The sequence below is a fragment of the Xiphophorus hellerii genome, chromosome 6, assembly GCF_003331165.1.
Source record: "Xiphophorus hellerii strain 12219 chromosome 6, Xiphophorus_hellerii-4.1, whole genome shotgun sequence".
In the NCBI taxonomy this organism is placed as follows: Eukaryota; Metazoa; Chordata; class Actinopteri; order Cyprinodontiformes; family Poeciliidae; genus Xiphophorus; species Xiphophorus hellerii.
The window spans coordinates 19,731,752-19,756,417 of record NC_045677.1 but is presented as its reverse complement, the minus strand read 5'-3'; the positions used below and the strand labels follow the sequence as shown (position 1 = coordinate 19,756,417).

The following is a 24,666-nucleotide window of genomic DNA, read 5'->3' as shown; positions in this document are numbered from 1 at the left end:
TGACATTATTCAGACTCTGTAAACTAATACAAATTTTATTTCTACCTCCATGCACATTTAATATGTCAACATGTACAGTGGATTCATTTAATACATAATCTAATGCTTTCTTTCAAAAATCTAAGTAGTGTGTGAAATAATTCAGTACAAGTGCTGTGGTTTTCAAGATACCATTTAAGGCACATGTGTCAAAATCAAGGCCCACAGGCCAGATCTGGCCAACCATAACTATTTCAAGAAATTCAAGATACTAGTTTTGTACTTAAATACTATTTTATCATTCAAATCAAATCTGCTTTATTTGTAAAGTGCCAAATTACTTCAATGATAAAGAATATTAAGTATGATCAAATATTTAGAACTACTCATTGAATACAGAAAACACTATAATACTATACATTCTGCCACAGTATATGATTTTAAGATTATCTTGATGTGGCCCCAAATGAAAGTTGAAAGTTGAGTTTCACACCACTGAAGATAGTCCTGTTGCTACAGTTAGCATTAAAATAACAATTAGAGTAAAATTAAAGCTGTGTAGACAAATCATCTCATTCATGTATTTACAACCTGTAAACTCAAGCATCTGAAATCCTCTTCGGTCCAGGGCCAGCTCTGTCTCGGTTGTTGCTTCCTGTTTTACGATGGCACCATAACGCCTCCACAGGTTTGACTCTGTTTTTCTTGTGCTTTCATGTCTTATAAAACAATAGTTGAAGTTGTGCCGTCGTTATTTTCAGCAGAGGAATGCCACGCTTTTATTGTTTCTTCACATTCAAAATTTTCTTTTTCTCCTTTTACAAACAAGAACTATACAGCAGAAATGTTGGCACTAGACGAAGGCCCCATGCCCCCATGGGTTCGAATTGTGACCTGAGTGATGCTTCTCTTAGCAGGAATGAGATTTGGATTGTGGCACCTCCAAAGCCATTTCCGGAGCTCTGCCTGGACCTGCAGCCAAGCAGATAAGGTGGAGTATAAAGCATCTGTTTGTTCATCTTGAAACTTTTTTGTCACAAAACCACAAATTTCCCACCTCTCCATTCATGAAGCAGTAAAGAAGTGCCACAACAAATCCCTGCAACACAACAGAAGTCACTTTAAAATTAGTCAACATAAGTAAATGCTGATTGTGAATACACTCAATTATAAGATAGATGTCAATCTGTTATTGTGTAAATAACACACAAAAAGAAATAAAGAGAATAATTAACTTAGTTTGTTTCAGAGCAATATGCTGTTAAAAAGTCAGCTTGGAACACAATCTCTACATTTTCATGTTTGAAAATGTTTGTGCTAACCACATTTTCCATATCAACAAAACTGTATGTCTGGGAATTTGGCTGCTATCCTTTTAACATTTAAGCAAGATAAATCACAACATAAAGCTTGTGGAAATGAGTTTTGTAAAATTGAGTATTTGTTCCAAACTCTTTGTGATATTTCAAGTAATATTTCTCTTTTTTGTATTGCAACTCTTTTCTTCATATAATATTTTCAGTAGAGTTGAAGTGTGCTAAGGTTTTTGAACCAAAATGCTAAGTGGTTATCAACTTTTACTATGCTTTGTTTAAATGTTGCATTAACATGCTCCACTCATAATCCAGAGTGGCTACAGAATCCATCAGACAGGATGTCTCTTTCCAGCTTTATTTATGAACAAATATACTCTAAATTGCTTTTACAAATACAAATTAATTTCTCATCTGATCCACTTTGTTAAATTCACATATATATATTTATGAAACAAAGTGGTCAAATTGGAATATATCTCAAATTGTTTATATATTTAAGGTAAAAGTGAAGGTAAACCCCATTTATGTATTCGAAGATTTAATTTTATTAGGTACAAGATATTTTGGTTAATTTTCTTAATTTTTCACAGAATATTTTAGTTACATTTTTGTTTAATACACTACATCTGAAAAATTTAATTACAAATTAAAATGTCAGTTTTTTATACTAATTTAATGGACAGAAAAAAAAATCTCTGAGGGGAACAGCAGTTGCTGTTAAACAATGCTCTTAAACCATTTTTTGTTGAAGCACCTTTTTTGTCTATTTTCAGCTGCTCCTCACACCTGTTATCAATTACAGTGATTCTGATTGACCTGAAATGTAGTACTGCAGTGCAAGCAGGATTTCAGTGGCATTTACTCATTTGTAACCTTTTGCGAAGCATTAATAATACAAAAGTATCAAACCATAGAGAGTGTTACATTTATACAATTCCACAGTGAAGACAGTGATCTATAACAGAAGATGTAGGACAAGACTGAGTGACATTAAAATGGACATTTCACCAACCTTGATGGTAAGAAAACTGTTTTTGGTCATGAGGAGCTACCAAGAGTCCAAAACAAATACAAAATATGCTGCTTGGATTCTTGGTGAGCATTGGTTTTGTTTGACATTTGACAAAAAATATTGTGTATGACAGATTTGCGAAGCAGAAACATTTTCTTACACAGGAAACATTCATCTCCCAAAACCTGTCAGAAAAAATGCGTTAAGATTTGAAGGTACTAGACTAGATTTTGGACACACTTTGAATGTCTCTTTTAGTTTTGAACTTAAGTTTTTCTCACTTAAGAGGGACAGAATCACATGTCGGGTTGTGATGTTGCATGTATGTGATTAGAACAAACATGCAACATACATACATACACACAATCACATACATGATTAGAACAAACATGCAACATACATACACAATCACATACATGATTAGAACAGCCTTTTAAAGGAGATTGGCTCTGTTCAAGCCACAAACATTTACATTGATTTTTATCTGACTGTTGAAGTAATAGGGATCACCACAGTTGAGTCAACTGAGACCTTCAGAAAAATGATTGTAGCATAAGTATAACTTATGAGTCTGAAAAGTAATTCAAAGAGAAGTCTCAAATTAAGCTAAAACCAGTTTTTTTTTTCTATAAAAATATGTCTACAGGTGGAGGATAGTCCAATCCTAGCAGGTTGCGAGATGCTAAACGAAGTCTATAAAAACCCCTTCATGACAGATATGCAAAGAGGAAACCTTTTTTCTCTAAGAAAAATATTTTAAAAATTTTCTAATATTCAATAAAGATTAGACATCAATACATGCCATTTTATAGATACAATGTGCCTAGAAAATACGTAATACTCCACCTCCCTTCAAAAATGTTGTATACCTGAAAGGATCCCAGGCCCAGCTCGATGTACAGTCTGGCAGCCACTCCAGTGTTCTCAGGCAGGAAGGCAAACACAGTGTAGTGCATCCCAAACAGAGGAATGAGGAACAGGGTTGATTTAGCCAACCGCCTGATGCAAAAACAAAGCGAATCAAAAGAGTATTACAGATTTGACAAAACTTAGGCCACATGGTAAATAGACTGGATTTACATAGTGATTTGCTAGTTGTAACAAACACTCAAACTGCTTTCCACCTTTAGCCACAGTCACCCAATTGCACTGCACACACATCCATTTACACAGATCAATGAGTAACTTGGGGTTAATTGTCCTTGCCCAGGGGCATATCGACATATATTTCAGAATAAAGCTGGAATCAAAACCCAATACTTTGAGCTCTCACTGAGCCACAGTTGCCATCTGTTTAACCTTTAGTATAGTATAGAATTCTGTTATGAGGCTTTGACAGTGAAAAGCAAAGTAAAATAAAATTAAGTATTCAGCCAATTTTTACGACAATAAATGGGGGTTAGAGATGTGCAGTATATATGGAATCAACAACGGGTTATCAGCCGATGTTAGTCATATTTTAAAGATATCTTTATCACTATGTTGACCTGTCAGAATGTAAGTAAAACCAGGCTAATAATGACAACAAATTTTTATTTCCATCTTATTACTATTTGTGTTTCCAGAAAGGAAGGGAGTCGGCCATGTGGTCATGAGACACTGATATTGAAGCAGTACATGATTAGGTGTTTAACTGAGGCAGACAAGTGATATAGGCGGTGTTCTAGCTTTTATATGATGTTGAAAGTGTAGAAATATATAAAATATATCTGTAAATATTAGTTAAAGGGCATAACTTCAGTATTAATATCGTATATCGATATCGGTCAAAATTTTCATATCGTGCATCCCTAATGGTGGTGATTAAAATCCCAAATAGGATTTATTTAAATGTAAGACAAGCTTAAATTGAATAACTAATGCAATAAATGTAAATAGCATAACTTATTTAAAAACAGCAACTTGTAAATCATGTTGTCTTAATCTGCTTATTTTACAAAGACAAGATAAACTTTTTATTTCAGTGAGAAAGAAGATCCATTTATTAAGAATCAAACAGCTAAACTATTCTCTAACAGATGTTTGTGTTTATGTTTGTTGGTCTGAAACTGATGGATGAGATTAAAGAATTTCTTTTACTACAGCATAAATCCACTTTCATGTTGACCATCTCACCAGTCACACAAAACAATAAAAATCGGGGTTTTAACACGACTGCTTCAGGATTTGACATGAAAAATCCACCTGGATGTTTCAATGCTTACAATAGGATTGTGTTTTTCTTTAGTCACACCTGTGCTTTGCAGTCTTTTTGTGCTCATGTCTCTGATCCACCTGAATAAGGCTGAAATTTGCAAGGCAGAAGCTTTTGAGCATGTAAAACATTCATTGAATGGGTGGAACAATTCTGTCGCACCGCGATGAAAGAGACGTCTATTTCTAGTATCTAGATTCTATTTTTATTTGCTCTCTTTTGAGATGAATTCAGCTCAGCAAAACTCTGCCCTAGTCAAACTGCTAATACAGAAAATACAGTGATTCAGGTGAAGCAGTATTTCTGGGTTCTGTGTTATACAGGAATGAAGCATTTTACAGATTAACCAGCAGGAAAGAGGCCATTCATTTTGTGAAAGGATTTTTACATTGTTCCCTTGTTGCATTGCTTGCATAACAGTTATTAATCAAGAGTAAAATGTATCTATATATCCTATAAAATAAAAAACCAGCTATTATAAGTGCATATTTTCTGTTATTTTAATAATGTATCTTGTGTGTATATTTATTTTAATTGTATTTGTTGATTTTAATAGCTTCTCTGAAGGGCAGAGCTTAACTAATCTCCCTAACCTTGATAATCCTGTTCCTGAGAAAATTATTTCATGTTGTGGTTTTAGAGTCTGTGTTCAAGCTTAATATGCTGTGCTTCTTTGTTGAGACTTACATGAAGTGACCAGTGTCGCTGTTTCCAGCCATGGCTGAAGATTTAAGCTTTTGAACCAGAATCCGGATAACGTTTATGAAGATGACTATGTTGACCTGTCAGAAATATATGCACAAACCATCAACATCAATAGTAGTTAAAATAAAACCCAAAGCTTTTCTTTATTTATTTTTTACAACAAAGTCACTTATGTGAAATTTATATACAAATAAAAGCTTCTATGTTATTCTGATTGTGTGAGTAGGGCTGTTTATGTAAATTATGTCACTTAAAACTGAAATTCTTCTCCTGCCAGAATGTTGCAGCTTCATTGTTAGTAATCTGGGAAGCAGGTCTCTGCCCACAGCTAGAGAGAAAATTCACAATGTGATTAAAAGAGAAATCAGACCAACACAACAATAATTTCAAATTGTTTAATTACACTAGTGGTTAAAAGAAAATTAGTCACTCCAAAAATTGGGAAAATGTGCAACTTGGTATTCCCTTTCTGTTTGAGTTGCAACAAAAAGGAGCTCCAGTCTCATAAATAATCAGCCCTGATTTTAAGCGACAAAAGTTTAATTCTGTCCAAGTTAATAAGTTCTTATTAACTTATAAGAAGTTTATAAGAAGTTTCTGCCTTGGGTTCTGTGTAAACTGTAAAGCCACAATGAGAAGTTTTGAGTACAAGAGTTACAAGTTTTGAGAAGAAAGACATTAAATCCTGTTTTCAGACTGAACATGTGTGCGCTGGGATTATGGCAGAAAAATTCCTCCATACAAGTACAAAAGTACAATATGTGTGAATGAAGCAAATGTAACTGTAAAAAAAAAAAAAAAATGTTTGTCACGTTGCAACAGCTTCACAGCTCGTCACTCACCAGCAGCGAGCCTGTTATTGGTCCTTTAATGATCCACCAAATGCCAACGCTGTCATTGTCATCCCAACAGCTGCAAAGAAAGACAAACTGCATTCAGCTGAGCATGAAATGAGCAGCTTTAATGTAACTAATATCAAGAAATAGAATGAAGTTTACGACACCCTCTGTCATCATAGAGAAATCTGGTCAGAACCCAAAGTACGAGAACCGTTGATGGCAATCCTATAAATACAAAAGCAAATAAATTATGCATGGATAAAATATTGACATGCTGTTAGATCTAAATAAATCTTCACAGGAGGACATGACATTATGTTTACTCTGCATATCAAATTTATCTTTGTCCTACATGCATCACATTGCCTAAGTAGGTATCTGGTGCAGTCATAAAATCAGGTGAAGCGATAGAAATAGAGTAGAAAACATTATAAGTTGATGGCGCTTGAAAATGTATTTTTCTCCTTGTCAGCAATACACTTCTGTAGCTTCTGTAGTATCTCATAATGAAGTGGAAGGTAAATCAATCATAATTTTCAATCTATTTTACAAATAAAAATCAGAAAAGTGTGGCATGCATTTGTAATCTGGCCCATTTACTAATTAACCAGCCTGTGACTTAATATTAGTGTAAATCTAGCTGTTTTGTGATGGCTTCAGAGGTTTGTTAGGCAACATTAGTGACCAAACAGCATCATGAGGACAAAGGTGCACAGCAGACAGGCGAGGGATGAAGTGCTACTGTTGTTTAATCTGCCATCTAAAGATTGAACTAGGTCTGGCACAGCTGAAAACTCGTTGGAGGCTCTAAACACACTAGCCCAGTAAAGAGTACTGAGTTAAAGAGCAGCAAAGTAACTCTGGAAAAGCTGCTGGGGAAGCAGAGGTTCACTGCTCAGGTATTGGTCATAAGAAGTTCTGTGTAAAACATGCTACACTACAGGAGACACAGGAAGCATGTGGAATAATGTGGACTGTTCAATTGACACAAATATGTAGCTTGTTGCCTTTTATGCAAAGCACAATTTTTGGAGGATATGAGCATTGTAAATTACCATGAATACCCCATTCCTACCATAAAACACAGTGTTTTAAGGTGCTGTTGAGGTGGTGTCTTTATTATTATTATTTTTATTTTTTAAGGGACAGGGAAACATTTTGATGTTACAGGGCAAAACTTCTGTAGGAGGCTGCAAAATACCATGTACTTTTATTGTACTTATCAATTACATCATATTCAAATAAAACAAATGGATTTATGGTTGTAATATGACAAATTGCAAAAAAGATATAAAAAATACTTTTGCAATATCTTTCATTTTGATTAACATTCATTTCCATACAACTATGAAACCCATCACGGTTAGACTTTTTCCATTTTTATTCACTGTTATCCCTGAATATAAAGTACACTTGTACATCTTGCATCACCTTAGGAGGTATTTTCAAAACTGGTGTATGTTTGAAACGTTTGATCTGATTATAGTTCAGGGAGACTCCTCTAAGGGGTCACTAAAATTAATAGGAGAGAGAATGCAGAATGATTTTTCATTGTTTCCTTAAGCCTTCACCGACAAGGTTGAAGGAAATTCGTTTAATCCTCAACAAGGTTTGATGGACAGAGGCACAATGCGTTCCTTCTTTATCTCCCGTCGCAGCAGGTGACGCTCTCCTGAACTCAAATCTTCGCGTCTTGCAGACACCGGCTTGTTTGTGAAATGCCATGGCACGGTGAAGCTTTTCAAACAATTGCACTAAAGCTGCTTATAAAACCTCCCGACTTAGAGGCATTGTGTCACCCTGAATGCAGGCAACCCAACTATTCTTTAATTATACTGACACAGGGTCTGCACGTTCATCCCCAAGGGTCTGATCCATCCTGCTGCTGTACTTCATCCCATCTAACAGTTGAATCCCTGACACGAAGACCCCATAAGCAGTGTTTGTATGCAGCACTAGCTGAACATAGCCTTAACTCATTACTGACATTACAAGAACAACAAGCCCAGTGTGACCTGTAAACTTTTTTTACCTGCTGTCATTTCTGTTGAATCCAACTTTTAAGAGTTTCTCAGTAAAAGGGAAAAAAATAACGATTTGTCTGCCTTTTTTTTTTTACTGTTAACCCTACAGTAACCAGTCAGTATCTACCCTCTTATTGTGGCTGAATAATACTGTAGCATATTGGTGGCAGAACAAATTACACAAATGGGGATTGGAAAGTTTGAGAATAGGTAAATATAGGATGAGGTAACATAAGACTGCAAGAATAAATTCAAAAACAGGATGTTGTTTTGTTTGGGATAACATGCTACAATAAAAAATCTCATTCAGTCTGCCTAAAAAGCTCAGAGAAACGGAAGAAATAACTTTTACATGAAGTGCAATCGTATCTGTAATCAGCCACTGTGAGAACATCCTGTCAGCAGGCTTTGAGGAAGCTGATTATTATCTGAAAATAGATTATCAGTCTGAATGAGACAGAACTGTGTGCCAACCCAAGTCAAATAAATAAAACCTTTACATTTTCTAAATCTTCTTCTTAGAGTTTTATGAGATGACAAAATCTATTTTTATTTAAATGTGGCACAGAAACAGTTTTTTTGAAAACAAGGAAAAGAATTTTGATTGGCTAATAATCACCTGGCCATTGCGTTCCTGCACCATTCTGCTTGATTCTAATCTGGCTTCACAGCTCAGTCTGAGCTTTCTTCCATTGAGGTGGATTCTTTCAGTAGCATTTCCTACTGAGCCAATCAGCAAACATTAGGGAAAGTTGTGAAATGATATTGATGATCTGCGTTGTTTTAGAATCATAATCTGCCTGTAGTTTTAGCAATATGTGAATACGAGTCAGTCTATGTTAGCCACACTTCTGAATATTGAATTAAAGTTAATAGCCATCTTGTTCAGCTCAGCACTTCTCTTTTTAAGTGGAGGACAGTTGTTTACAGAGCAGGCAATTTCCAGTAAGCTTCATCAAACTGGCACATTGCAGACGTTACTACTTAACGACTGGGAAAAGTTTAAAGCTTCACCAGAGTCCACACCTCCAAGAAGCAATAGTTGGAAGCTCATTGGATATCCTGTGAATTCTCCCAGCAAAATTACCATAATGTTGTAAACAAATATATTTTTTATGTGTTGCTTTAACATTTTACAGCTCCATGATGTAAAAGCAAGTTTACAGCCCCGAATTATTATTTTCAGTCAGAAAAAATAGGACCTTTGGCTTATATAGTAAGCTAAAGGTAGCATGAAATGTGCAGTGTAACCCTGTGTTATGAAATTTATGGGCGGATGATATTAGGTTTCACACAGCAGTGCCCTGCAATGCATTCAACTATGAGTCTGTGATGAGTTTGACATGTACAGATGACTGCTGCCTTTCTTACTCACCCCATCCAATGAGAATGTACCACCAGAAGTATTTCCTCTGAGAGACGAAAGTGAGGGCCAGCAGGGTCTGCAGATACATGCCCTCCACCAGCAACCAAAAGTAATTGGCTAGGATGCTGAACTGGAAAAAAGCCACAGCTGACTTACACCCAGCCTAGAGGATAAAAATAGACACAGAGTTAAAAGCATCCATTTATAAGAACTACAGATGAACTCGTATCTATCCTGAATCAATGTTTCTGCTTTCAGGCTAGTTAACGTTTTTGCTTTCCACTTATAGTTTTAAAAAATGTATTTGTTAGTAGAACAAATTCAACTAGACCCAGCATTATTTTGATCCAAATTTGTAATCCATTAAATGACAGTAACGATCATTTAAAAAACAGTTATGTATGTTCCTTAATGTGTTGAATTTGTTTATGTAACTTCCAACATTTCAGACTTCCCTCACCATAAAGTGCATTAATCAAACTGTAGACAAGTCCTTGTGTTTCACTGAGTTTACAGCGATATGAAACTCAAAAAGGACATTAAGTGAAGTTCTCTTAAAGTTGTGAGAAAAACTATGGGCATTAAACTTGCTTCTATACTCTGCAACGATCTTGAAGAAACAAATTAAATTAGTGAAATTAAATAGAATAAAATAACTTAATTAATAACTGCTATTCACAAGTCCAAACAAAGTTATTAGGGATAACATGTACGTTAATGTGATGCCCTATCTGATGATTTGAATCTGACTTGATTTATTTTCAAATATTTTTCTTACAATATAGCTATCACAAGTTTAAATATGTTGTTTTGATTGTCAAATACCCTTTCCTGGTCTTTGATGGAACAACAGATCTACTATTTAATGAGTGCAATTAAAATTCTCACACTTCTCTAACACATGTTTCATTCACTGATTTGGCCCTCCTGCTGTTTAACAGACTACTGAAGAAGAGAGAAACTTTTGTAACTGCCAAGCAGTAGATACTCATAATAGCCCCGCATTGTTTAGAACATTTTGTTTGCTTGTTCAAGTCCTGTCTGCTTACCATTCCTGCCGTCTCAAAAACAGAGAAATTCTGGTTTTTGCATTCTGATGCTGGGAGATTTCACCAAAACAATTTCTCTTTTTTGTTGATGGGCAACACAGACCAAGTGCAGCCAAAAGAGTTGAACACCTGTGCTGAATGAGACAGACTGAGGCTGGCTCTCTGGAAAGCTATTCCCCAAGGCCAACTCAACTGACTTTGTGCCAATACTTGTATATTCCCCACATTGAGAGAAATAGGTGACGTACAGGAGCTTGCTGCTTGTGTGACTGAAGGGTGAAGAAGAGACTGACAGGAGGGATTTGGCTATTGATTTGCAAAGTGAAAGTCTAGAACACAAGAAGTCCACTGGGATGAAATTGTCTGCCATTTTTTCTATCTTTTGGTTCCCATTCCTCTGGAAGGTCACTTCATATAAGAAAGGTCAAAACATTTTCAACACATGGTCAAAAATTGGGAAACAGATCCTACTCTAAATCAGTTAAATGATAAACTACATAACGGTCATTGATTATTCTAGTCAAACCCCTTTTTATTCTTACCAGTGGGATTAGACTAATGTTGTTCTTTGTTTAGCTTTTTGTTTGAATTAATCTAGGATTTTGCTTCTGCTTGTTATCAGTAAATACCAGTAACTATAGCTTAGTTTGATTAATAATAAATGTACTCTTTGATTCAAGTGATTCCTCCAGGTGATTTTTCTATGAAGAGAATACATTTTAGTACATTTTTGGACAGTTTATGTCTGATCACTATGGAATAATAAAGGAATTTGGGTCAAATATCTAATTACATTGTTTAATATTAATGGTGAAAATGGTGACTAATTTACTTATTAATTATATAGGATTACAATTTAAAATTGTGTTAATTTAAACCACAACAGTGGTTTAAATTAACGCATTAACTCTACTATGGTTGTTTTCCTTCTCAACCACCACATAATAGTCCCTGTTGGCATATTTATTTTAAATTAAAATGTTTTTCTTTTTTTGTAAAAGAAGAAAATGTTATCTGAAACCTCATTTTATAACAACAATATCTGAATAATACTGAAAATGATTTTTGACTTGTATAAAATTGCAACAGCAAATAGTGGGTAGGATCTAAAGTCATTCAGTTTTTCTTTTGAATTCCCATCTTTGTCCCTCTTTTCGCTGTTAAAACCTTGTTCTAATCCCAGTTATTATGGAAAAATCCTTGAGTAATTCGCAGGCTTACCGTAGAAACAGAGCAGTGGTCGAGAGTTTCATCTGCAAACAGCACCGCATCCTTAATGAACACAGCACTGGCTCTCAAGACGAATGAGGAAAACAGGTTGATGTGGATGTAATTTCTGGTACAGCGAAACTTCCTGTGCATCCCAACATAGAGTCACACAATAAGGGTCTTCTAATACTGTCTATGCAAATGAATACTCTGCAATATACTGAGAGGTTGGGGGTAAAAAAATGTATCAGTGTAGGAGAGATGATAATTCAGGTTTCAGATATTAACCACAATGTAAGGTAACCAAGGATCCCAGTATTTTTTTTTCTTAGTTTTCTCATATCCGTATGCATTCAGTGCTGTTGTTCCCTTACCTGAAACCTGCGAACACCACTATAGCTGTCAGGAGAGTGATAAGTGAGGTGGCGTACCCTACAGTGTAGACCTGTCTGAACGTATGGAGGTAACTTGTCTGGAAGGAGAAAGCTCAAGATTAAACTGAAGAAAGATGTGAGGACAAAGAGCTTAATACACTTCTAAACAGATCTGAAAGTTTCCCTTTTAAGAATCCTTCTGCAGATGCGACAATAATACAGTGTCATCCATTGGCAGGATTTCTGTGAAAGAAGTCTGAGCTAAAGAAGGTGAGCATTGAGAAAGCATGATTCCAACAAAGTCTGTGCGCATGGGGGCGTGTGTGTGGGTGTGTGTGCGTGTGTGTGTGTGTACCTCAGATTCAGGTTCGCTGTCATCACTGAAATGACAGGCGTCTTCATAAGTTGGATACATTTCAGACCAGCCATCAGCAGTGCAATTTCTGTAAACATACCCTGACAAAAGAGCAGACAGCAAGGATGTTGTAAAGAAACGCTAAGGTGGGGAGGGGCGCCTGAATTATGGTCACATTTGCACAAAAACTCCAGTGATATTTTTCATCAGATATCAGTGAACCCAATTTTAATGTTATATTCAATGTAAAGTACAGTTTTGTGTTTCACGTGTACAAATGGAACTGCTGCTCATGATTGGGTTGTTAATCTTATGCAGACTCTTAAAGGTTATTTGTGATTTCCAGCAACAACTCTTGCTGATATCTTAGCATATGTAATTCTCTGCAGCAAGATTTGCTCTTGTGTCTTTGACTTTAATTATCTGTACACATGTCTCCCTGCTTTAATAAGATAAAATTCTAGGTACACTCTGGTTAGATGCTCATTTTTGCCATCATTAATGGCAAAAAGAATCAGTCATGAAAATATACATGCACAAAAACCAAAATGTTGATTTTTATGCATATTCCTAGCGCTCATGTAGAGTTAATTTTATTTGCATGGAGCAATTTGCAATCTTCAGGGAAGAAAAGTGTATAAAATTCATATTCAATTATGTAAAAACCAGTATTGTCAAAATAACATTTAGATCAATCCAACTCATTCCAGTACAAACTAATCAAACACTTGTGATAGTTACGCTAAGGATAACGCTTCGTGTTGGAAGCGTTCTGCATGCATTTTGATTCAAATTGGCATTATTGAATCCCACAATCGTGGCTGATTTGTTACCTTCACATTCAGGGTACAAATCTTCAATTAACAGTATTCAAAAAGTGCTTTTAATCCAAAAGTGGATTAAGATGTTGACTGCTGCTCAAGTGTGGACTAGAAAATCTTCCCCACATCATCACACTACCAACACCAGACTGAACTGTTGATTTGAGTGAGAGTGGATCCATGCTTCTGAAAAAAATGAAATGAATTTGTGTGGAAAACCCACATGACAAGCAGTTTCAGGAAAAATTTGACCAGCCTATCTGGCCAACATGACGCATTCAAAGTCATCTAAATTCTTCTTCTTCACCATTCTGGTTCTTTCTGCATATGGAACCAGTGGGAGTCCAAATATTTAAAACTTCATTGTTCTTTGTTTGGGTGAACTGCATTTCAGTGTTGTCCACTGTTTCATTGATGCTAAAGGACAAATGAGTATTACTAACTACAACATCCAATGAAATGTAGTATTAATTAACAATACTGCAAGGAAAGGGGTAACATTTTAACAGATGTTTTGATTTTAGATAATGCCAAACAGTTTTACTCTCAATCACTGTAAACAAGAAAATATTTATAAGTGAATATATAAAAATACTTATATTAACATCCATTTCACCTTATAGTAATGGTATGACATAACATTTTTCTTCAGAAAAGCAAAAAAGACAAGAATTGTATTATATTAATTAAAACTTTATGACAATATTTCAAACTCTTCCTGTCAAAAACATCCCAGGGCAGTGTGTGTTCATGCCAGCAAACATGCATGAATAATTCATACTATGTTTTTCCATTACTATCCTCACTTTGCATTAGCACTTTGATTATGTTCTATATAATTAACCTTAGCAGCAAAGATATCGTGCACAAGAACAGGTTTCAAACACAGTATTCCTCATCTTAACAACTATGCTGATTAGATGTAGAGTACAAGTGTTTCATTTATTTTTATTTTAATGAGGTTGAGCATTTGATGAGCTGTGCAAACACAACCTTGATTGCTGGAGAAATGCTGGAAGACCTCAGAGCAGGATAAATTGACAACTTGCCCAGCTTCGGCCCTCAGCCAGCATCCAATCTCGTCCCATTCTGTTTTACATCCTGCAAAACAGAGGGACGAAAGCAGAGGGACAAGTCACTTAAAATCTGTCAGTTAGTACCTGTCATTATTGTATTATTGTGCATGAAAGAGAAATGACAAAACTAATTAAAACAGCTTGGTTTTCTGGGATGGACCATTCCAGAACCATTCCAGATGCTTAACATTAGTCTGCTTTATCTATTCTCAAACCAGCAAAATAGATCATATCTCAAACAGATAAATAAAATGCCAGAAAGGGTGTTCCTATAGGATCATTATCCAAAAAACATATCAAAACTGGTTTTGGGAAGAATAATGAAGTCTAACATTAAACTAAAAGTCCTGATCTCTTACCAGTTGAAATTAACTTTAACATATCCATGCCGAAGGTGATTATATATAAACTTCTCATCGCCTTGTGCAGTAAAACCATGTAGATTTTAAACAAATGTTAGTCTGTGGCAGATAAATATTTAGACTACCATTTTTGCCAATCAGTCAGCAGGAAAAAGACATTTCAGCCTCAACAGCTGAGGCAGATTTAATCTGCTGTTTACCCCACAGTCATCACTCATAGTCATCACTGTTTGCACAGATTTTGGCAGTCCATTAAATATTTTTGGGTTTACTCCAATGTGACTGAATGTGTGGAGTAAAAAGGACTTTAGCTATGCCCGAAGGGTAAGACCAAACTGGCACTTAAAGTGTTTTATTCTTTTAAGCTTTTGGGATCTTAAATAATTGTAGAGAAACTATAGAATTATATAGAAATGTCTTTTAAATATGTCTCTCATAAACAAGATCTTGTTGCATGCTAAAATATTTTTCTATTACTGATAAACAGAAAATGTGAAATTAGGGGAAAAGGCAGCTCAGTTAAAAAAGAGCGACATGAGAGCTACATTCTCTAGGTTATTTAAATGAGTTTCCGCTTCTTCAGACTATACATTTAGACATGCTGGTGATATACAAGCAAAAATGTGTTTTCTCTCAGTTCCTTATTTCATTTTTACAAAGCCTGTGTATCTAATCCATTATCAACTCTATTACTCCATCCCATATAAATAAACTAAGTATTTCCCTCCTTTTACATAATCACATGTACATTTTGTCAGCTTTAATGTAACACTAGCAAATGATATTGGAGCTACAGTGTGTTCACACAAACCCTGGATTATTTACCTCAGCATCTTCTCTGTTGCTTTCAGCCTGACTCAGTCAAATATTCCTGATGCTGTGGATCAGAAGCCATGTACTTCCAGGTTGGTTTTTATGAGACAGACTGTTTGCTTTGAGGTTGTGAAACTTTAAGATTTTTACAAGGCAGGTGGCAAACACCATCAAATGTTGATGCTACATTAACCCGAAGCATGCAGATTATGGGTGTGCCTATCCGAAAAGGGATATTCCCTGATATATCTTTCCAATGCCGCATGTCTGGTTTTATGTGTACTGGTTTCAGACAAAGGCAGGAAAGTGAAAGGAATCAAATTCAGCAAGCGTACAACTACACAATGCAGGGAGATCTGTCTTTTCAAAGAAAGGGAATCAAATTGTTGTGCTTGTTTATTTTAAACAATACAAGACTTGGTAACAACAGAACTGTTATTGTCTTGTTTCCAAGCAACGTCCCTAGATCTCTGTTTCCAATCATACATTTGATGATTTTGGTTCATCTAATAGTTTGGTTATTCATGTTTCTTTTCCTTTAGCCATACGGCACCTTGCAGATGCATTTGTACCCCTTGTTTTACATTACTTTACTTTGATACACTTAAACTCCAGTCCTACAAATTGCCTTTAGAAAACACCTTATCAATAAATAGTTTTTAAATCTGTTTGTCCTTTGAGGGTCTCAGAGGTTAGTTAGAGAACATTACTCTGTTCAATGCGTCCTCTATAAATGGATATAGTAAGCCATAATTGCAAACTGCTACTAAGAGAGGGCCATACATACAGGGCCTACGGTAACTAAGGAGAAGCTGCAGAGATGAGCTTCTTAGGAGTAGTAATTTGCTCATCATTTCCACTTTTAGGCATAAATACAGTGGCAAAAATGCTCCAAGTAAGCAGTATGCATCATAACAACTTGGCTAACTATGCTATAGATTGACCATTCAATGGAAACTTCAGATATTGACCAGTTGTGTGGGTGATTTTTTTAAAAACCTAAAAATATTTTAATTAGAACAAAATATGATTTCCCAGGAAGCTCAGCAACATGTATTTGGTTTGTTAGTCAAGAAAAATCTTGCAATGTTTATAATGCCTGCAGTTCATTCGGATCTATAAATTCCTACGAGATCACCTTGTAGTTCTGATGTGTTTTCATTCACTCGAACTGCAAATTAATCACAAACAGAAGAAGAAACTAAAACCTTTTCACACCTTTTCCTGTGAAGCTCATCTTGCTGTGAGGGGAATAAATCCAATGTGGATAAGACAATAAGAAGATTAAACTGACTGGTAACTGCACTTTGGAAAATAAATGACATATTAACAAGGTGCTTTTAGAGTATTTGTTTGAGTCTAACTGGTCAAAAAGAGAAAATTACATTTTCTATGTCTATACAAAGACTTAATTGCTGTCTTGGATTAAGAGATGCAATTCTTCTGTACTGAGGCTGTTTAACCAAGGACGCTGTGATTCAGTGTTATCTCCCATTTTTAAATTGGTTTGAAGGAGTGTATTTCTGAGCAGAGGGTATGTAGGTTATGTGGAAGGATCATCCCAGGGTTTACACAGATTGGCTTTAATCTTGACACAATCCTAATTTAAGAAAAGACAACATCTTCCAAAAACTGTGTCAACACAGCGACAGTGTGTTGCAAATGAATGCCATTAGCAATGTTGTTTGTTCAGACACAGCTGCAATATTAATGGTACTCAATTAATGGCAAAAGAGCTGAGGGAAATCTGATTGAATTACTCAACTTCAGGTGCAAAAATCCTCTGACAAACTGAAGAGTAGAACTGAAATCATTTCCCGCAGTGAAGCAGCGGATAAACTGATTGAAAGTGAAAGAGGTAGAGAGCAGAGCGCATTATTTGCCTTCAGGATTTACATGCAGCACCAATTCATCACCAAGTCACAATATGGAGGATTGCGCAGGAAACCCTGAATGTGGGTGTTCTGAAGCACATCCAACACTGCCTGGATATTACCTGCTTCTTCACACAAACAAATCTGGTTAGATTGGATTTTCATTGTAGAAATGCGAAGGTGTTTTGTAGGTATGCTAAAGTAAAATTTATTGCCAAGCATATTTGAATATGCAACAGTCATTTTCCGTGCAAGTTACATTTACCTAGCAGCTTCTCCTTCATGCATTAAATGATTCAATATGCTTTTTACAAAAGCACAGCAGAAGAAACTCTAACACGGTATGAAACTTTAAAGGGAGGAAGTATTATATGAAATTGACTTTTTGAGCTTTACATCACGTTATAATGTTATTCCTCATCAGAAACAAACCTGCTTTGATTCTTCCATGCGTGTTTGAGGAATCCTTGAATGTTCTGCCTCACAGAGCACCCCTCAGACAAATCATACAAACTACCTCTCAGCCCAACTCTCCTAAAAACAGTTGTAAATGGCATAGCAGAGAAGCATTTTTATAATGTAGTGAAGGGCCATCCAATTGTAAAGTTACATTTCTTTTTGAGTTATGTTTGATATACACAACTTTTTTTTTAATATCAATCAAGTTACTTCATTTTGCTATAAAGTGACACTATGTGCCTGGATAATACTAAACACCACTCCTTAAAAACAATAAGATTGTGAAATTGTATTCAGTGTGTGAGATCAAAAGGAGAGCAGTTAGATTTAAAAATGTCATCACAAACAGTAGTTACAGTGAGGTGACAAAGCATTTTCCCACTACATATTTCTTCTGTTTTTGCTACTTTTGTCACACTTAAATGTTCAAGATCAATAAACAATTTCTTATATAAATATGAAATGCAGTTTTCAAATTTATATTTTTTTCATTGGGGTAAAAAGCTTTCCAAAGCAGTATGGCCCCATTTGAAATTATACTTCACCCTGTGTCAAATCATTCATTAACTGATTGACACTTCTTAAACTAAAACCTTAAGGTTACAAATTGATACCTGCACATTCTGAAGAAGGATTTTCTAGAGTGACGATTTTATTGTTCCATCAATTATGGAGCTATTTCTTCCAAGTTCCTTAGCTTAAGTCGTTGTGTTAAGCTATAACGCAATGACTTTTAACTCCTTTGTCTTTGAATTTCTTCAGAGCTGGGAATGATTTGTTGCATTTTGAGATATTTATCCTACATCATATTGTCCTTAGAATGTGGTCCTGGCAGTAATCTAGGATGTTTCTAATTTCACTTTCGCAAAGTTTAGATAATTGCTGTTAACTTAGAACTTAAAAAGGCATCTAATTACTTTACCAGAAGCCCATTGGTTTGGACAGCTTTTCCTTTTAAGAGAAGCAATTGATTATCCAACACATTTAAGTCCATCAAAACGTAAAATTGGAATATTGCTGCAATTAGGGAAATATGTTTTCAGAGCAGTGTGTGAGTTAAAAGTCAGTAAGTTCCTTCATTTGAGTGGAGGATGTGCTTTCGTCATTAACATGCAGCTAAATTCTCAAGCTCCTTGCAGGTAACATTTGTGCAAGTACACTACTTGACTTTTTGTTTAAGTCTCTTCAGGATCTCTTAGAAAATTCGAAATGACTTTCTTACTATGTGCAACCTTTGCACAAATAGAGCACTGCAAGAGGCCTCAACAGTCCTGTCACATTCAAAAACATTAACCCTTTCTGCCTTTGCCATGAGGGGGTCATGACAGTGTTAATGCCTGATACATGAAAACTATATCTATGCACAGATTTTGCCTTTTTAAGGCTTTGGTTGTTTTGATTGGTTGAGAATAGGCTTGTTTGATTTTAAATTAAGTTTTTAATAAATTGACTCCTCAATTTGCTTTATCACTTGTTCCTCTCTTTTATCATTGTTCTAAACATTAAAAATGTTTAGAACCTGTTTGGAACAACTTAAAAATATATCAAATAAAATACATAAAACCATGCATTGTAATAGTTGAAATGTAAAAAACATCAAAAATATGATTTTTTTTGCTTATTTAGCAAACCTTTAGGCTTTCCTCTGGACATTATTGTAGTATCAAAAACAATAAAAAATATTTACATGTGGAAGCTGGTTTGCAGGAGCAGCTTATACTTATTTCATTCCAGATGTCCCCTTAAAAAATCTCACTTTTTAGGGCTTGAAAGCTCTCACCCCTTTGATAGAGTTGAGGCCTAGGATGAAATGCAATGGGGATTATCAGGTAATAAAATAAATAAATAAATACAAACTATTCTCCTTTTCTCTCATGCAGTCAGCTTTACTGACTTGATTTGGTCTCAGAGCAGAATGTCTTGATTTTGACAATAGTACACAGCTATGACAAGGCTAACACTGAAAAAATGTTCAGCAGAATTTGTCCTAGTTTCTCTAATAATGAGGGAAACACAAGTTTTATTCCAAAATATCTGTGCTTATTTTGGATTCCTGACATAGATAAGGTTGACAACAAGTTCAAATTAAGGTGGTGAAATATTTCCCAGAGGGAGTTCCAATCATCATGCTCAAACTCGCGTCTATAAAATCACGCGGAAAGCAAGAGATATTAAAAATGTGAAGAGCTAATTGTGAAAAGAAGTAATTTTTAGACTCAGATTAGAGCCACCAAAGACAGAAGCACAATTATAGGATCCAACTGAAGCATTTGTGCACATTTATCGTCATGACAAAGCAAAAGCATGCAAACCATACATTATAAAAATCCATACAGTTTCCGTGGGAATGACTTCTTTGTTTTTAATTACCGGCTGAGGGAAGCTTAAGCTGCATCAAGCTGTCGAGAGTTCAAAAAGTGACTGACGTATAAAGAGGCTGATAGTTCACTTCAAAACATCATTTTTAATGAAAATGTTTCTCCCCTCCCCTAAGCTGTGCTCTATTGTGAGTCCTTGATAAACAGGCAGCTGTAAGGGGGCGGGAGGGGGCTGCTCACTTTGCCACTTGAATGTCACCTCATTTTGGATTAACAGAGACGTATGAAATGACTTTGGACACAGACTGAGTCCTTTCAGAGCAATGCTGGCGGAGGAGCAGGAAGATGCCTGCAGTCCTCATTCAGTAGACTTCTCAATGACGTTTCACTTGTGAGTGCATGGCAGTTTTTTATATTTGAAATGCATTTGTTATTCTGTATTCCAATATAGTATGATGATGCCTTTTTGTTGTGTCTTATCAATTTAAAAAAATGTTTTCTCAGTTTATATCTACATTCTTTGATATAATTAAATAGGTTGTACATGTTAAAAGAAGACTGCTAGTTATTTTCTTCAATTTTATGGAATCAAGTCATTAACAAAAACAATTTGGAGTCTATTTTTGACATGATGTTTTAAATAGGTAAATGAAACATAATGTCTATTTTGACCAATTACCACCAGGAGTCACTGACTGAGTCACAAAAAATGCAAAACATTATTTGGAGCCTGTTGATTTTTCCACAAATTGTTACACTACAGCCATAAATTTCAAATGATCTTATCCTACTTTTATGCCCCAGAAGAAACTCACAGTCTTGCATATTGTGAAATGGATGTTTTACAAACAGCCTGAAGAAATAGCATCTTGGAGAGCAAAGAACAGATTAAACATCATAACGATACAAGCTCTCCAGGTACTTTTTGTACCTTGTGATGACGTGTTTTCTATTTGTGCTATATAAATAAACTGATTTGAATTGAACTGACCGCCCCAAACTCCCAACCCCAAAACGGTGACAACTGAGGATCAGACCAAAATATAACTGGAGGCATTTTTTGCAGGGACAGGGAAGCTGGTCAGAGTTAGCAGTATGATGGATGGTGCTACTGAAATAAAACATCTCAGAAGCTTACAAAAACTTTATACTGTTGCGAAGGTTTGTCTTCCAGAGCCACACTAATCCTGAACATACAGTCAGAACTATTATGGGATGTATTTAGGTCAAAACATCTATGCATTAGAATGGTCAGGCCAATGTCCAGACCTACTTATGCTAACAGACACTCTCCATCTAATCTGACAGAGTTCAGGCTATTAAAATGAAATAGGCAACATTTTTATTTTTCATATGAATAAATTTGGTAAAGACATTTCCCAAAAGTTGGTTCTGCAAGGTATTGACTCAGGAGGGTTGAACACAAATTCACACCACAAGTCATTTTTGATTTTCCTTCCACTTTGTAATTATGTACCACTTTCTTTTTTATCAAATAAAATACATTAAAGTGAGTGGCTGTAATGTGACAAAATGTAAAACAGTTTCAGGTGTGTGGACACTTTTGCAAGGCAGTATATAATTTAGTGAAGGGTTAAACTCTGCATGGCTCTGGAGTTCTGTGTGGTCACATGCCACCAGCACATTGACCGGACACTGACACATCAACTCTATCAGAGAAATTCATCAACATTAATTTATTTGCATAATGAGCCTTGGAGGACAACATTGCACCAAAGTACTGAGTAGCTTCAACCTCAATTAAGATCAAAGTAGCAATGAAATGTTAAAGTTCATCATCCCATGTTGTTTGTCTGAGCCAAGTTCTAATATGATGCCAGTTCCTGAGACATTTGAGCCCTCAGGGAAATGCCAGGTTCAGTAGTTTATTATAAAGTCAACTTGGTCAGATTGGAAGGACAAGATGGCTAGGCCTCACCTGGGAGAAGAGGCATATTTCACACTGAGTAAATGATCAGTGCAATGGAGTGAAAGTAAGGGAACAACACGTATTTCAGCAAACCTCTTTTCTGAAACTCGGTGTTATGAATGTCTCCATTTTGGTTTTGAAATTCTATTATACGTAATCATTGTACACTACACATCTGTTTATGAATTACTGTAAAAATCTGATCTCTGTCAGCTTATTCATGGTATTTTTTGTCAGTAAATGCTGTGTGCACTTCATGGTTATGAATCAATTGTTACAACTATTTAATAAACCCTATTAGCCAATGTGTTTATTTTTTTCTTCTTTTTATCTAAACTTCACCCTCCCTCCTGTTCACCAGGGCTTCTCTTATCTTATATCTGAACAGCAGCATGAAAAACTCACAACTCCCACCACCATGTTTTTGTTTTTTGTTTTTGGTCAACTTTGTGCAATTTAATATTTTTAAACCCTGTGTTTTTTATGAGATTTGACAGGACTTTCTAAAATGTTTTACTTTTGTCTTGTCAATCAACAAAAATATTTTCCCAAATATTTTTTTTCCTTTTTTTTTTTGGTCAGTAGTGGTTTTGACATTGGAACATGAATGTCATTTTCACTCAGTCTCTTTCTGTTGAATGATTAAAAACTAATCTACAGTAAAGAGAGGGTTGCAGTGATGTATATGTTGTTATGGTTTCTTTTTGACCTCCTCGATGAATCAATGATACACTATTAGGAGCAATTGTTTATGTCAGGGAAGTTTTGCCATTGTTCAATGTTTTCTCCTTTTCTGTGTGTGGATCTCAATATGATTATTTTGTCCTACTTTGTGTTGTCAGACAGGTTGTATTTAAGTGATATCTTTTCTCCACAGGTCTGAACGTAGCTAATTAATTTGAACTCAGCTTCCAAAAAATGTAATCAATAACATTTAATTCATGACTCTATACATGGAGTGATTACTTTTCCCATTCAACAAGGCTTGTTTGGATATTCTTTTACCCTTGATCCAGTCTGATCTGTTATTTTTAACTTCCCATGTTAGCTGTGTCTGAGTTATGAACTGTTTGATTATTTGAAATATTTGAGTATGACAAAGCTAGAAAAAATTAGGAAATTTGTACTTTTTCTCAGAAATGCATATCAGTAAATTAGCAATAATAATAATTGTATTGTTATTATTAGATAGAAACCTTTAAGATACACCCCCGGTATATAACTACAAATACTGAAACGACAAACTTCAGCCAACATGTCTTTCCCGCTAGAATGTTTATTATGTTTTCCTTCCCTGCTGCCAGTGGTGCTCTGGCTTTATCTCTGCATACCCAAAGTCCTTGTTCTAGTTTAGCATTTATACTTTCGATTGAAATAATGTCTCAGAGCGCCAGACTTTCACAGCCATCTCCCTGAGTGCGTGTTTGAGAGAGAGGTGCCCCAGAAGCGCAGCATATCACACGGGAACCCACCGTTGTGATCGCTCCGGTTTTGCGCCTCGCTCCTTCTCGTCTGGCTGCAAATCTCTCGAGCCCTCAGGTGCTGAGCGATGATGGCACAGTCCGGATGAATTGCTTCACCCTGAAAATTAGACACACGTCCCAGTTATCTACAGGGACGAGGAGACACGCTTCTCGCTTGTTCTCGGTATGTTTGGGGCGTAAGAGGATGATGCGATGCTGGGGAGGTACGGAAATGGAGAATTCAGTGAAAGGAATTACTAATCAGATTGTTTTTAGGTACTTTTTTAAAATATGATTTGTCGTCATGTTATATTGGAACAAACTGTCATTGAAATTTATACATTTATAATATCATAGATGGGAATTCTTCGTTCATGCCTACGAAAACTCATGCGCAAACCTGTGCGCTGTCGGACCTCTCATTAATTTTTCTCATCCATGCTTACTGTTGCTTTGATTCAGGATGTTGTTGATGGATGCAAGTGGATGGAAAAGCAATAATGAGAGAAACGCAGCTGCATACTATAATGTCAGTCCAACTGTGACAAAAGCCCCAGGGAGAATGAGGGAGACAGCGCACAAAAAGGTTAAACACATTACGCCAGAAAAGAAATCGAAAATAAAGGAGAGTATTTTCTATTAAAGGTGTCCAGAGGAACAACTTTTGTTGGACTTTAAGGTGATTTCCACCAGTTATTGGTGTGCGTATGTTTGGCGCAGATAAGAGCATGTTACTCACCATCGGCTTGGACCACAGCTGGAGGTAAAAGATGAGCAGGATGACTTTCTCATATCCTCCCTTGCAGTACATTCCTATGCCCTCTGAGTGTCTCGTCAGTTCGGTGTTGTGAGCGCAAATCCAGGTTTGTTTCGCGGCGCTTCTTAAAGAGTGACTTCCTCGGTGCAAACATCCAATCTGTCGACCTAAAATAGACGCATCCTTGTCTTTTTTCCCCTCCTGACTATGATCTTCAAACTTGAGCTGCAGCTCCACATCTGCGCACCAGGCACAGTGAAATCAGCTGAAGGAGAAGCTCCATTCAGAGACATCGGGGACGCCTCAGAACATAGAACAGCCAATGGCCTATTTTCAAGTCACAGCGCGTACCTGTTTTAAACTGGCAGTAG

At 35.9% G+C, this 24,666-nt stretch overlaps 1 protein-coding gene across 1 annotated transcript; it reads right to left on the bottom strand.

Moving 5' to 3' along the window:
* Positions 1–19: 19 nt before the first annotated feature.
* Positions 20–24,666, bottom strand: ghrhra (growth hormone releasing hormone receptor a). The gene is made up of 13 exons (XM_032565224.1): positions 24,278–24,666; positions 23,548–23,656; positions 14,237–14,344; positions 12,423–12,523; positions 12,068–12,165; positions 11,706–11,838; positions 9,445–9,598; positions 6,210–6,270; positions 6,049–6,118; positions 5,189–5,283; positions 3,177–3,306; positions 1,037–1,078; positions 20–951 (listed from the first exon to the last, which is right to left on the bottom strand). The coding sequence occupies exons 1-13, from the start codon at positions 24,347–24,349 to the stop codon at positions 811–813; spliced, it is 1,314 nt and encodes a 437-aa protein (XP_032421115.1). The 5' UTR covers positions 24,350–24,666; the 3' UTR covers positions 20–810.

Excerpts from the sequence above, each read along its gene's own strand:
- ghrhra (XM_032565224.1), bottom strand. The coding sequence starts at position 24,349 with ATGTACTGCAAGGGAGGATATGAGAAAGTCATCCTGCTCATCTTTTAC. Across the intron at positions 14,345-23,547 it reads AAACCGGAGCGATCACAACG|GATGTAAAACAGAATGGGAC; the intron begins GTGGGTTCCCGT and ends TCTGTTTTGCAG. Across the intron at positions 5,284-6,048 it reads CAATAACAGGCTCGCTGCTG|GTCAACATAGTCATCTTCAT; the intron begins GTGAGTGACGAG and ends TATTTCTGACAG.